General features: G+C 35.5%; 2 protein-coding genes across 2 annotated transcripts; one reads left to right on the forward strand and one right to left on the reverse strand.

Moving 5' to 3' along the window:
* The first annotated feature begins 850 nt into the window (after positions 1-850).
* On the forward strand, positions 851-9383 carry LOC18048163 (protease Do-like 2, chloroplastic). Its single transcript, XM_006444153.2, has 21 exons — positions 851-1197; positions 1299-1427; positions 1522-1572; positions 1745-1818; positions 1997-2060; positions 2940-2984; positions 3764-3871; positions 4239-4316; positions 4439-4505; positions 4679-4737; positions 5116-5215; positions 5859-5938; positions 6649-6705; positions 6867-6970; positions 7589-7676; positions 7783-7868; positions 7995-8019; positions 8134-8205; positions 8438-8488; positions 8579-8639; positions 8721-9383. The coding sequence occupies exons 1-21, from the start codon at positions 1021-1023 to the stop codon at positions 8963-8965; spliced, it is 1821 nt and encodes a 606-aa protein (XP_006444216.1). The 5' UTR covers positions 851-1020; the 3' UTR covers positions 8966-9383.
* A 798-nt stretch (positions 9384-10181) lies between these two features.
* On the reverse strand, positions 10182-13424 carry LOC18048164 (probable indole-3-pyruvate monooxygenase YUCCA10). The gene is made up of 4 exons (XM_006444158.2): positions 12622-13424; positions 12295-12528; positions 10659-10778; positions 10182-10445 (listed from the first exon to the last, which is right to left on the reverse strand). Exons 1-4 carry the CDS (start codon positions 13276-13278, stop codon positions 10272-10274), a joined length of 1185 nt encoding a protein of 394 aa, XP_006444221.1. The 5' UTR covers positions 13279-13424; the 3' UTR covers positions 10182-10271.
* Positions 13425-14766: the final 1342 nt, after the last annotated feature.

Below are 14766 nucleotides of genomic sequence, written 5' to 3' on the forward strand. Positions count from 1 at the left end.
TTACGTTTCTTTTTGGAAATAATAGTGATGGTGGTGGGTGCATTCCACGGGGTTAAGCGTCGATAAATTATAAATTTTTATATAAATTTATCTTATATAATTTAATATAATATTAATTTATTAATTAAATGAAAATATAAAATAATAATAATAAATTAAAATATAAAATAATAATAATAAATCATGTAGGTTAAAAGATATTTAATTTAATTAATTTTATCGTGCCACATTAATTTATATAAAATTTTATGGCTATATCAGTACTCCGAGTGCAAATATATCACGTTTTCTGACTAATGGGAGCAGTTGCTTTTGAATGCCGAGTTTTTTATGATGATGAAGAATGACGACAAATTATATATCTTGTTGACTTTTTAAATTAATTGTAACTCTTAATATCGTATTTTTGTACGGTTAAGTTGAATCAAAGGATCCGAAACGAGGTAAAGGTGGTAATGAAACATTGGTGATATCAAAGGTGTTGTAAAGAGTATAATGATAAAAATAAAAAATGAAATTGTGGAGATTTGACTTTTGTTTGTTTATCCACTGTTTTTTATTGCGTAGTCATGGATTAATTTAACTTAATCATAACAGTGTTATTTAGAGAATCAACGTTAATTTTCTGTTATTTCATTCAGTCAGATCCTTAACTACAATCATTCTAAGAAATAAATTTCAAATAATAATAACAAAAAAGGGCCCATTTGGGCCCAACTAGTTCATCTCGATACCCAAAAAGAGATCATGGGCCTAGGCCCATTTCCAGCTTAGAGAGCCACGGGATCTTGTGTTGGCTTAGTATGGAAGAACCCCATTGGTTAAAATCGGGGAGGCGCCAAAATCAAGTGACAACCTAATCCAGTTTCTTAAGCGACTCAGTTTAGTTATAGTAATATGGTAGTGTAAGGATAAGGAAGCAAGCTACTTCCTAGTCCCCAATCCCAGTACTTGCTTGACTTGAATATCTCTCTAGTCTCTAATTTCTGTTGCTGCGCTGCGAAAGCAAGTCTAAATCTTATGGCCATAGCAGTCGCCAATTATTGCTTCTCTGCGGTCACCTCCTCTGTTAAATTCTCTTGCTCCACTTCCTCCCAACGCCGTCTTGCCACCTCACACACATCTCTTGCTTCTGCTAATCATAAGAATCAGAATTTTAAAAATTCACCATCAACTTCTAAATCAAGCACCACTGATGTAATAAACCCTAGCCTGGGTTTTTTTTTTTTCCTTTTTTCTTGCATTTTAATATCCGTTCTCAGTCGGTACTGATTCATAAAGAATCCTTTTTTTGGCAGAGGAAGTTTCCGGGAAGATCGAAAGATGGAAAAGGAGAAACCGAACGTTCTCAATCCACGGCATTTAAATCTTTCGGCGCGCAGAGAAAAGACAAGAAGGAGTTTCAGTTTGACTCGAAGGAGCAGCTGGTAGCATTCTTGAGAGTTGGAATCTAATGAACATTATACAAATTATATTCTCTATTTTGTTTTCTTGAGGAGTTTACGTTTAATCTTGTTTCAGAGTGAATCAGGGAATCTTCAAGATGCAGCGTTTCTTAATGCTGTTGTCAAGGTAAAAGTTTGATCTCTCTTTTTTATTTCTATTTATTTATTCTGCAAATAAACTTATTTAATTAAATGGCTCCAAATTTAATTTTCAACAACTTTTGGAAAATGGTTTTATTCTTTTTTGTATTTATTTGTTTATGCATTAATGGATATCTGCTTCTTTTGTATTTTTCAAGGTTTATTGCACCCATACGGCTCCCGATTATTCCCTTCCTTGGCAAAAGCAAAGGCAGTATACAAGTACTGGAAGGCAGGTTTAGAAATCTTTGTCTGTTTGCTGTTCAAGATGCACATGTTAGACAGTTGAATGAACATTTAAAAAGAGAAAAGAGGAATGAGGAGTTCAGTTTGTTCTTTCCAGTTTTTTTATTTAACTCTAGTGGTTTATTGCACAGCCAAGTTCAAATTTTAATTTTTTCTTATGGCAGTGCTTTTATGATTGGGGACGGGAAACTTTTGACAAATGCACATTGTGTGGAACACTATACCCAGGTAATCTACTTGGCTCTCCAACTTGTGACGGATATTTTATGTCTATAAAGATTTGTTAGGTAGAGTATTATTTAGAATTCTGCACTTGTTTGAAATTACCATTGTGTTTTCAGAAAAAAAGTTTTGGATATTTGCTGGAGTTAAAACTCCAGTGAAATTACTGCAGATTGTATCAGTTATATGATTCCATAAAGCCTGATCTGCCATTTCTGGGTAGGGGGCACGTGTATGAACATGGAGGCTTGTTCTATGTTGTGGCAAAAGAAGTTTTTAAGGGGTTTGTAATGGAGCCTGGATTTTATTGCTTACTTTGCTCACCACTAATAAAATTTTGATATGTAATAGCAATTACTAGGTTTATGTTCTTTCTGCTTGTAATTTTATCAAGTTGTTTACTTTTGAGAAAGTTTTCTGCTAACTAAGGGTGTTTCTGTATTTATAGAGTTTAAATTCTGTTAACCCTGCAATGAGCCAATTAATTTACCTGCTGAGCTCTGTAGTCAACTGAAGATGACTATTAGATTACTTGAAGTGGATTAACTGGCATTTCTTGGTCATGCTGGAGGAGCGGCAACTTAGAGAATTTGTTTCATTTAAATCCCTTGTCAATACTTGATTAAACAATGGTGTGAAGATATTTGCTGAATATTTCATCTAGACAAGCATGAGAAGTGCCTTGGTTTTAAAATTTTCCTTGACAAAACTAGCAGAAACGTGTGGATTGTTGAGATTAGTGTACATGAAAGAATACATTGAATAGATATAACCTTTATTGTATCTGTGTTACCTGGACTGCTGGACTGAATATATTAGTACAGTGTTCAAAGATTTTATGAATTTACTTTCCTAGTTGTGCTCTGCTGATTTTGCTTTTTGCAGGTTAAAGTGAAGAGAAGGGGAGATGATACCAAATACGTGGCCAAGGTATTGCTCTAATATAAAAACAAACATGTTTATCAGTATGTCTCGATCTGCAACATTTTTTAACAGGCTTCACTGTCACATTAAAATTGCTTGACATATTTAGATGTAGCCAGACATTCTTTTCTAGATGATGATGACAAACTTTTCTCTATAACATCAAGAGGTGCAACCAAAGGTAAACAGATACGGATTTGCTATAAAGAGGTGTGTTATATGCAATGTCAACTCTGTTCTGGCTTTTCCCCGTTTAGCTTAAGTTAGAATTGGTGAAGAGACTATAGTGTTAGTGCTTCTGTCATGATTGCCAACTGCGCTTCATGGTTTGTGGTTGTAACAGTTGTTTTGTTTCTTATATTTGTTCTTTAGTCCATTTCTTAGAATATGCCTCATAATTCAGATGTTGTGACTTGATAGAATTTTCTTTGACCAAACTTGTAATGAATTTAGGAACAAGTCCAGTTATCGGTACCTGTAAATCAAATGAACCAATTAAAACGCATAAATTGCCGAGTAGAAACACAAACATTCCATAGCAAAATAGCATGCAACAGAGAAATGGTCAAACTTTTAATCTCTCTGATATTGTTTACTTAATTGTAATAAACTTCTGGTTTTAGGATCTTGATTTGATCTATGTTTTCTTTCTACATTTTAGAGATCAGTGGAATTGTTTCTCGGTTGCTTCACTTCTGTCGTATTTTCGATTGAGGTTTTATCATGCTTATTGAAAAATAAATATTTGTTGCCACTTACACTCATCTTTGGTATTTAATGCACAGGTTTTAGCTAGGGGTGTTGACTGTGATATAGCTTTGCTTTCAGTTGAAAGTGAGGAATTTTGGAAGGATGCTGAACCCCTGTGTCTTGGGCACTTGCCGCGTCTTCAGGTTTAAATTGCCTCTTCCCCTTCAAATGATGGTGTATCTGTGTTTTATCATGTGTACAGACTTATTCTGTTGCATCATAAAATACATCATAAAAAGCATAATAATATCAATCATAGGATTCTTGAAATTATACCCCGGTCAGATCCAGATCTGACATTAACATGATTCAACAAAAAGAATGATCATCCATCTAAGTGAACTTGGCTCAATGGTATTTACCTAGATTATATTGCTTAACAAATTATGAAAATACAGATTTTGCAGATTATAAAGTTATCTTTAGTTATGGAATCTATTGCATTTTACTAGCGCAAAATTCTTCATTTGTGTGTTTTGAACTCCTTTATTTTGCTTTATTGGTGGCCAGGATGCAGTAACTGTTGTTGGATATCCCCTTGGAGGAGACACCATTTCAGTAACAAAGGGAGTTGTATCACGTATAGAGGTATGGTTTACCTTCCCAATCAAGTTGAAACTATATGCTAACTATCAAGTTGTCTGCTCTTTGTGTCAACATGTTTTTAAACAATTATATAGCATCGAGTTTCACCAGTGTTATTTGCTTAGGTCACATCATATGCTCATGGGTCATCTGAATTGTTGGGCATTCAAATTGATGCGGCAATAAATCCTGGTCAGTAGGAATTTTAATATTTGAATTCTTTTTCATAAAAGGCTTTTCTGTTTCAAAATTGCACATATTTATGTGCTTTAATATCAGAACTTTTTGTATTTCCCCCTTTTTTCTCGTTAAGGCATTATTCTATATCATTGTGATAGCCACTGCTTATACCTGCTAGATTATAGGTAATAGTGGTGGTCCTGCATTCAATGACAAGGGCGAGTGCATTGGGGTGGCCTTTCAGGTAGAATTTCTGGTCTTTTATTAAAGAAATGTGTGTAGTTATTTCTGCATATTATCTTTTTCTTGGATCAATATATTACTGATTTAATCCAGTCCGCTTTTGGTGTATGGGTTTTTAGTTTTACGTAGTTTATTTCTTAGTATCTTTCCAGTTATGACTGTTATGTAGCGTAAAATCCTTTTCTTTCTATTAATTATTATTTTTTAAACTTTGTGAAATCATTTTTTTTCCCATTTGGTTATTATTGTTTTAAATTTGTTTCTTATTTTTAACCACTGATTATTCTTTTTCTCTGCTCGTGTGAAGATCACTTATTGTTACTTGTAGTTTTTGCTGCAAACTGTTATTCTAAATTGTTTTAGAAGATACTTTCTCTAGGTCTACAGATCTGAAGAGGTTGAAAATATTGGATATGTGATTCCAACCACGGTTGTATCTCATTTTTTGAGTGACTATGAGAGGAATGGGAAGTACACTGGTGCGAATCTCTTCTTGCCTTTAATTTTTTCACGTTTCACTTCTGGGATATATATATTTTTTATGATCTATATATGCAATCTATATGTGTTAGGCTTTGGCTAGGCAATGATTTTATTTGTCTATGTGCTATGCATTGGAGATTTTGTGTCAATTCATTGTATAACCTGAGAGATGTTACTAATGTTCATGTTAGCTAATGATAAAAATTCAATTTTCATGTTCCTCAAGCTTCTTGTTCCAGTCTGGTCTTTGGACATGATAACTTCTTTGTAATAGAGGTTCCACTACATGCTATGTTTGATATTGCTTAGTTTAATATTTATTTATTTATGCTTTTAAGAAAACTACTTTTCCTTGTAAAACCATTATTGCAAGTTTTTATATATTCATTTCACAATGTAATATGCTTATATAAATGTATATACCTTTGTATTGGCACATATCCATGCTTGTACACTTAGTTGTAAGTTCTAGAGAAGCAAATATATTAATAATTGAGTTGCTGAGTTTTGGCAATTTGTACAATTCAGTATATAGACACCTTCAGGATCTGTCAGCAAACTTTACCACTTACTATTTCTTTGCTAAACAAAATCATGATGTACAGAAACTCAAAAACGACTTTGATACCTTAACTCCAGGTTTCCCTTGCCTTGGTGTATTGCTGCAGAAGCTTGAGAATCCAGCGCTACGTACATGCTTAAAAGTACCGTCTAATGAGGTGCGTCCTTTTCCAGAGGCGTCCTTTAAATAAGAATTTATTTTACACTTTCTTAGTGTCACACCTGCTGAAAATTTTGATGTAATTTCTTTTGGCAAATTTCTTCTCTTCTGTATTGTTCTTGGTGTTCATTAGGTGCTGTGGGTTTTTTGTGTGCGTGCACTCTGAAAGATTTCACTGTCAATGAGTTGTCTCTAAATTTCCTCCAAGTGTGGAATATGATAAATTTGGTGTTTATTGGTATAAAGGAATTGGTCGATGTGGATACCATAACAAGATTGATTAAAGGAATCTGTGCTTTCCAATTTGATAGAATCCAAGTAACTATTTTTAAACTTTGAAATTTAAACCAAGGCTTAAACATATACCGTGGACCATGATAGAATTTACAGTTGTATCATAGTCATATATTTGTGCCAACCGCCAAGGAAATGTGAATAAATATTTGAAAAATCATTTAGAGTACAATAAATGCATGCAAAGAACTTGTTTAATATTATTGTGAAAAAGGTTGCATCAGTCAATTATAAAAGATCAGTTTTTTTTTTTGGTGGTTGTGTCAATTGATTAAAAGAAACGGATGTATTAATACAAAACAGAGTATTATTTGGCTGTTTATGTATACTCTGCATAGCATTTCAACATGCCTCAGAGGCTCAGATTTCATCAGCAAGCTTCATTTTATTAGTGAACTAATCTATCGTTTGCAGGGTGTGCTGGTAAGGAGAGTTGAACCCACATCCGATGCTAATAATATCTTAAAGGAGGTATGCTGGCACTTCAAAGCCTCAGGAGCTTGTTGTATTGAATTTCATTCATTCTTGTCAAGCTGGCTTCCTAATACTTCTGCTTCTGGTATATGGCTTGTTTTTTATTATTTACAGTGTTTTATGTGTTTCAAACTTTGATATTACCTCTGAATTTCCAGGGGGACGTGATTGTAAGCTTTGATGATGTCTGTGTGGGGTCTGAAGGAACTGTGCCATTCCGTTCAAATGAGCGCATTGCATTCCGCTATCTCATTAGTCAAAAGTAAAGGCATATTACATATATATAATCATCTTATTTTTATACTTTCTGTTCAATGTATAATGTATGAGAACATTACATGTGGTTGATCTAGTGAGATTGAAACCTATGTTGTAGCTATACTCGTGCATCACATGATTCCACTGGATGTGTGGGGTACTTGTTTCACTTCCTTTTATCTACCACCCCTACTGTTTAGGCATGTACTGCAAACTTTGACTGTTTAATGGGATGCTGCGGACGATCCTTCAAGAAATTAAAACCTGATCAATTAGTTCTGCCAAGAAGGTATCATGTTTTGGTTGTGGCTAGAAGCTTATGGCACTCTATAATACCTTTTGTATAGTTGGATTTTGTTTGTTGTGAATACATACCAGTATAGACTTACAATTTTGTTTATTCCATGTCTTTTAGACTATTGCATGGACAGGTTATGCCCTTTGTTATTTATTTTATTCCCTTTTCTATTTTCTTCAGTCATTAAATTATGCTCTAATTACCTCTAGTATTGTCTTATTCATTCATAATTCTGTGATGTTTAGGCTTAATCTTACAATGATCGTTATATATACTTAGGCTTAATCTTATAGTGATCATTATATCTACTGCACTCCTACACAGATTTGCAGGCGATGTAGCAGAGCTCGGTATTATTAGAGCAGGGACATTCATGAAAGTTAAAGTAGTCTTAAATCCACGAGTGCACTTGGTATAGCATTGACTTGGCCTTGTAGAAAATTCTATTGAGAAATCTATTTGTCATCGGCTTTCATGTTTAAACTAACTGCATTTAATTTCTCATTGCTTACTTCAAGGTTCCGTATCATATTGATGGAGGCCAGCCTTCTTATCTCATAATTGCTGGTTTGGTGTTTACCCCTCTCTCGGAACCACTGATAGAGTATGCTACATATTTTTTTCCCTGTGCACTCAGCCGCATAATAAATGCTCCTTCCCGTAGAATGTTCTTTCCTTTCAAAATTTGAGTGCTAACTATTTATTTTTATTTGACTTTTCTACGTTGCAGGGAAGAATGTGATGACTCCATAGGGGTAAGTTCTTATAGAGGTCTTTAAAGTATAGTTTTCATTTGAATCAACATTCCGTAAGCAAATTGGATAATTCTTCGTCAGAAATTGATTTTGATGGTCTTTTTTTCTGATTAGCTGAAACTGCTAGCCAAGGCACGATACTCTTTGGCAAGGTTCGAAGGAGAACAAATGGTGATCCTATCACAGGTAAGCTAAATGATATTCCTTCTAACATTGTACATTGGACATTTAGATTATTAGTTGTGCTTAAAGCTCAAATCTTTCATTCTGCTTAGTGCTAGTGGCTCTTTTATTCTGTAATTGTGGCAGTGATTTCTGTCTGATTCATATCTTGTTGGATTGACATATATTTTTAACAGAAGTTTGTGATGATTTATCCATCAAAGCTTTGTTTCCCCTTTTTGTTTCCTATTGATAGGTCTTAGCAAATGAAGTAAGCATTGGATATGAGGATATGAGCAATCAGCAGGCAAGATGTCTTTTAACATTTATACTCAGCAGGCTAAAAGTTGCTCATTTGTACATGTATTCATTTTTTTTTTTTAAATTAAATTTGTAGGTTTTGAAGTTCAATGGAACTAGAATAAAAAACATCCATCACCTAGCCCACCTAGTCGATTGTAAGTGATAGCATCCTCTAGTTGTCTGTTTTGTTCACTCTCACTGTACTCTTATCACTATTCTCCCATGTTCTTGGTCAGCATGCAAGGACAAGTATCTAGTTTTCGAGTTTGAAGATAATTATCTTGCTGTTTTGGAGAGAGAAGCAGCAGTAGCTGCTTCATCATGCATTCTCAAAGATTATGGAATTCCGTCTGAAAGATCTTCTGATCTGTTGGAGCCATATGTGGATCCCTTGGGGGGAAATCAGGCAATAAATCAAGATTCAGGCGACAGCCCAGTTTCAGATTTGGAAATTGGTTTTGACGGACTTAAGTGGGCATAATCATGAGATGTTGACAGTTCAATCCAAAAAGACTCTCTCACGATCGGCCATGTGGGAACTGGGAAGACACGGTGAGAGTGATACTGCCGGCAGTGGACCACCAAGTCTCAATGCCGAGGCTTCCGCTTTCGGGTCCTTTCAGGGCCAAAAAAATGGGTTTTTTTAACAATTATAATGGCCGGTTTTTCATTCTCTTGGCGGTTGGGTTTTTTGAGTTCGAACATCGGGCCAACAACTTCCTGCTTATCTTTTTTATTTTTTATTTTTTATGATTTTTTCAGCGAGAGCATTATTGTAGCAGAGGTTGCTATCATTAGCCATGAAAGCATTGGATGTAATGTTGTGACAATAAAATTATTAATTTTATTCATAATAGAAGTTAATAATGGTGAACGTACTGCATTTTTTACCTTGTGAACATACTGCAGCCCCCGCCGTGATTTAAGTAATCTGGAATTGGGTTTCTGGCGAATTATATTGGCAATTACATTTTGTGAACAAACTGTATTTTTAGAGTATTCAAATAAAGTATTTTAAAATCCGATCCAGAACTTATTTTCTTATAATAACCAAAATTCCAATCACGTTACAAATTAACAAAATTTTACATATTGAATAAAACTCCATCTAATGTTTATTCATTTTTTTTACTTACCGAAAGCGAAGAGGAAGAACAGACGCAGAAACAGAAATCAAACAGAAACACAACCACCGAGCGATTAAAGTCATGAGACGTAATCTTCATTTCAAGGGCAAAATCGTCAGACAACTTATGTCAAACAAACTTTCCACGGCAAGTCTCTGTCTCCTCCTCTGGTCCCGTGTTATTAAAATACCAATTTCGGATCGAGTTCAGGCGCCAGAGCAATTTTGTCGAACCTGGCCCGAGTTATTTTTAGGCTTGGGCCGGACGACCAAGTCCTCCCTGATTAAAATTTTGAGACTTTTCGAGGTTCACAGGGATTTTGGCATCCCTAGTCGAATCAACACCGATGTGATCTACACAACCAGTGTACATACCATTTGATACTGAAATACCAAATACTTAGATGTAATCAGCAACAATGACATATATGCCATCTTTTGGGCAGGCATGGCAATAAATGAGCAAAAATGAAGACAACACACACATTACACACACACACACACAGAGCGTAATTGAAATATCAAACTGGCAAGGACACAAAATGAATTTAATAGTATATATTATCTCATAATGGCAAATCTAAAGAACACAACAAACTTATTTAACAGCTAGCAAATTTAAAAATCACGACAGCATAAAAAATTGCGCACACAAATTTAATTAACAGGGACGTAAAATGGAGTTGATATGATCAGCAATGTTCTGGGCATCAACAGCAGCTCCATAGAGTCCTCTCCCGGACAATCCAACGCAGTATAAACCATTCTTCCCTTTCCAATGATTTGGGTAACTTTGCTTTGGAATTCCATCATCGTTCAGCATAGAATCATCTCCCTACTCAACAACAACAACAACAAGAAAATTAAAAAAATAATAATAATAAATCTAAGATTGATTTGTACTTTTTGAAACCATTAACGCGAAAGGGTAACGAATTATTATAGAAACAATAAAAAATAAAATGGTAAAAGGCGATTTGTTTTTGGGGGGGAGGCAAAGTGAGAATCGTCCTCTTTCCAATATATATGTATATAAATATTATATTACCTTGAGCCAATTTGTTGATCTCTTGAAGCCAGTACAGAAAACAATCGAGTCAAAGTGATGGGAGTGTCCATTCTCAAATACCACCTCGTTGCCTCTAATGCTCTCGATTCCCGGCAATACCTGTGCAGGAGGAATTTTAAATTATATCACAAGTAATACAACAATCAACTAACTTAGTTATATACTTGATGGTGAGTAGCTTGATGGTGCCAAATCAAAGATGTTGGGATCTAGATGTTATTGCCGATATTTTTAATTCAAGGGATAAAGACCTGATATTGCAAATCCCTCTTAGTAATCGTAGAGAATCTGATGTATGGTATTGGTTACATGATCCTTGTGGCGCTTATTCAGTCCGTAGCTGCTATAAGTACTTAACTCACAAGGATACCAACTCTTCTTCTCGTATTTGGAAATCATTGTGGAAACTGGAGGTTCCAGGAAAGGTGAGGAATTTCCTTTGGCGGGCTGCGACAAATGTCTTATCTACTGCGGAAAATCTTGTTCAACGTAGAGTGGATATTATGCCTACTTGTTCTTTGTGTCATGCATGTAGTGAGACAGTTACACATGCTCTTCTAGAGTGTGGGTTTGCGAAATCTTGTTGGATGTCCTCTGTTGTTGGGTCTCTTGGCCATTATAGTTCTTTCTTGGAGTGGTTGGAATCCATTTTCTCAACATATAGTAGGGAGAATTGTCAGCTGGCTGCCATGATTTGTTGGAGGATATGGATACAGCGAAATGATCGGTTATGGAACCAAAGAAGCAGTAGTGTCTTGCAAGTCCTGAACTATGCTGGAAGGTTTTTATTCCAGTGGCAAAGTGCAAGGAAACAACTATTCTTAGCTGATGTTAATGTCGTAAATGGTAATCATGGGGCTGTTTGTTGGGAGAAGCCTTGTTTTGGCTGGTTAAAATGCAATGTTGATGCTGCCATTTTTAAGGCTCAAGGAAAGTTTAGTGTGGGCTGTGTCATTACTAACTCTGGGGGTGAATTTGTGACAGCTCGATGTGAGTGTTTTCCGGGCATTTTTGATTCACGAGAGGCTGAAGCGCTTGGTATTAGAGAAGCTCTTAGCTGGGTTAAAAGGCTGCAGTTACCGAATGTCATTATCGAAATGGATAACCTTCAAGTGTTTCAAGCTCTAACTGAAAATTTTTCCAGCCCCAATGGGTTTGGCCTTATCATTGAGGAGTGTCAGTCCCTAGCCAAGTCTTTAGGAGAAGTTCAGTTCTCGTTTGTGCGCCGATCTGCGAATTTTGCTGCTCACTCTATTGCTCGAGCAGGAGGTTCTATGTCAGGTCCAAGAGAGTGGAGTCATGTTCCACCTCTGTGCTTATTAAAATATTTGTAATGCTTTTATTTTAATGAAAATTTCCATTTCAAAAAAAAAAAAACTTAGTTATATACGACATGTGTAATTAAAAAATTAATATAATTACTACTTACATATTAATTTTTCATAGTATATACTTATAATTTTATATTTATTATATAACTAATATAATATTTTAGATGTATTTTAAAATTTTTGTTAGTGCAGGTATATTTACCTGTGTGTATATATAGGGAGAGAGAGGAAGGCCAGCCCGGTCATTCAAATAATAAATATCTGATCACCTAGTAATTAATTACCTGAATCTGCCCAGACTTGATTTTCTCACAGGTGCCGGCATCGATAACCGGGTACTTTCCATAAGCAGCTTTCATGAAAAAAGGACCTTCCCTGGGCTTGGGGATCCCATACTTGCTCAAATCTCCATAAACAAGCCTGCTAAGCATCACCATCAATGTGTCGACCCAGCCGAATGGAACATACTTGAATAAAACTACCCCCAAATACACCATCTCCCTCGACAGCACATGAACCTGATTAATTAATTAATCGAGTAGATAGATATATAGAAACTAAGGTAAAAAAAATAGGTGCATGCCAAGTGAAATAATAATGAATTTACCCACCGGGCTACGGACAACTAAAGAGGTTTTGGCGGCATGGTTGGCTAGATCCAGTGCAATTTCCATGCCAGAATTTCCAGAGCCAACGACCAACACATTCTTGCCGCCATAAGGTTTCCCATTTTTATACTGAGTGGAATGAATAACTTCTCCAGTCCCGGTAGCACTACTGCAGAAAGAGCACAGTCCTCGAATATCCGGCGTAAAAGGGTTGGTCGTTTCCCCACTTGCAACCACCAGAAACCTCCCGGAATAATATTCCTCAATCTCACGGCCGGGACTTAGTAAGTTGCTAGCCTTAACGTTCCACATATTGGTTGCCTCGTCGTAGCTCGCCGATTCAACCGATCTTTGGTACCGTATTGACGGACCGATGTTGAAATGGGAAACGTAGTGATCCAAGTGTTCAATGAATTGGGCTCTGGAGACAAACATCGGATAAGAAGAAGGGAATGGCAGGTGAGGGAGCTGACAAAATTGCTTTGCTAAGTGCAGACGTAGGCGATCGTAGGAATATTTCTTCCAGATGGACGCGTAACAATTTTCTCTTTCGAGGATTACGTAAGGGATTGATTGAAGGCTAAGGCAGGCCGCCGTCGCCAGGCCGGACGTTCCTGCCCCTACCATTATCACTTCTACTCCCGCCGCTTGCTCTTTCATTTCTTCTTCTTCTTCTTCTTTTTCAGGTTAATTTTGAGTTAAGTTGATTGTTATTGCCCGTCGGGGGGTGCTTATTCAATTTATATACTGAAAATCTTTACGTTATATGTACGACTCCAATCAATTTTTATTTTGATACTATTGAAGAAGATGTATGTTACAAGACACTCGATTCACGAACTCCACGTAGTCGGACCTTATAAGGAAAAATTGTGGTGCAATTGTGTTATGGTATCACAGTTGCACTCAATCGTTGGATTTCGATGGACCTCACTCATCTAAATGGATCTAACGGCTGGATGTAACTGTGGTACAGTACCACAGTTGCACTGTAGCCGAACCTTAGAGAGAAATATTATGGTGTAACTGGGTACCGTGTCACAATTGCACCCGATCGGTGGATCTCGATGGACCCATCCAAATGAATCCATCGACCGGATGTAACTGTGACACAATAGCATAGTTGTACCATAATCAGACTTTTATATATATATATAATAGTTTTCAGGTGCGAGATATTTTAAAATGAGGGAAAAGTTTGATAAAATTTTAAAACAATAGAATTTAAGTGGTTTAAAACTTAAAACGATTAAACCTTATAATTTATTCTTTTTCTCAAATTTTCCGCACCACGAAATTTTAGATTGAAACCTCTCTGTTTGTTTGTATGTTCGCTGCCACCCCACCATGTTTGTATGTATGTTCGCTGCACCCCACCATGTTTGTATGTATGTTCGCTGCCACCCCACCATTTTAATTTTCTCATTCTATGTGATAAATCAATATTTTTTTATGAGTAATGATACAGCCACAAACTCTTGTACAAACTTATTTTGTACAAACTGATGTGGCATGATAAGATTGGTTGAATTAAATATCACTTGACCCACATGATTTATTTTTATTAATTTATATTTTCATTCAACCAATGAATTAATGCCACGTCAGTTTGTACAAAATAAATTTGTACAAGAGTTTGTGGCTGTATCATTACTCTTTTTTTATACGTCCTTAGTGTTACGAGAAAAACTTTTTATGTAGGGCCAAATGATTAGAGTACTGCCAATTTAACAGATTATTGAGGTAATAATTAATCATGCACAAGTATTTCTCCAAAGAACGCTCAAGGAAACTTGAGCAACATAGAGTTTTTTTTCTTCTCTTTAATACAAAATAAAGACAAGTAGCATCATTGTAGTTCTTAAGCGTGCATTTTTTTTTCTTCTCTTTAATACAAAATAAAGAAGTATTACATTTGCATATAAAGTAACATTATCTAGGTCATATTACTATTAAGGAAAATGCTATTTGCATATGAAAAATAAAGTAAGGATACTTGTACACAAAGACAAAATTAGTAAAATGAATAAGTTTGTTTTATAATGAAATGTTTCTTATCTTTAATGACCATGTATAATTTTATGTACAAATAATATTACCTACCAAATGGTTATGCTACCTCGAATGGACGCAAAATTATTGGAATAT

This window comes from Citrus clementina, unplaced genomic scaffold, assembly GCF_000493195.1.
Source record: "Citrus clementina cultivar Clemenules unplaced genomic scaffold, Citrus_clementina_v1.0 scaffold_3, whole genome shotgun sequence".
Classification (NCBI taxonomy): domain Eukaryota; kingdom Viridiplantae; phylum Streptophyta; class Magnoliopsida; order Sapindales; family Rutaceae; genus Citrus; species Citrus x clementina.

Coding starts and splice junctions, on each gene's coding strand:
- LOC18048163 (XM_006444153.2), top strand. CDS start 1,021: ATGGCCATAGCAGTCGCCAATTATTGCTTCTCTGCGGTCACCTCCTCT. Junction 2,061..2,939: donor GTGTGGAACACTATACCCAG/GTAATCTACTTG, acceptor TGCTTTTTGCAG/GTTAAAGTGAAGAGAAGGGG. Junction 4,506..4,678: donor TGATGCGGCAATAAATCCTG/GTCAGTAGGAAT, acceptor GCTAGATTATAG/GTAATAGTGGTGGTCCTGCA.
- LOC18048164 (XM_006444158.2), bottom strand. CDS start 13,278: ATGAAAGAGCAAGCGGCGGGAGTAGAAGTGATAATGGTAGGGGCAGGA. Junction 10,779..12,294: donor TCAAGTCTGGGCAGATTCAG/GTAATTAATTAC, acceptor CCTCCTGCACAG/GTATTGCCGGGAATCGAGAG. Junction 10,446..10,658: donor GATCAACAAATTGGCTCAAG/GTAATATAATAT, acceptor GTTGTTGAGTAG/GGAGATGATTCTATGCTGAA.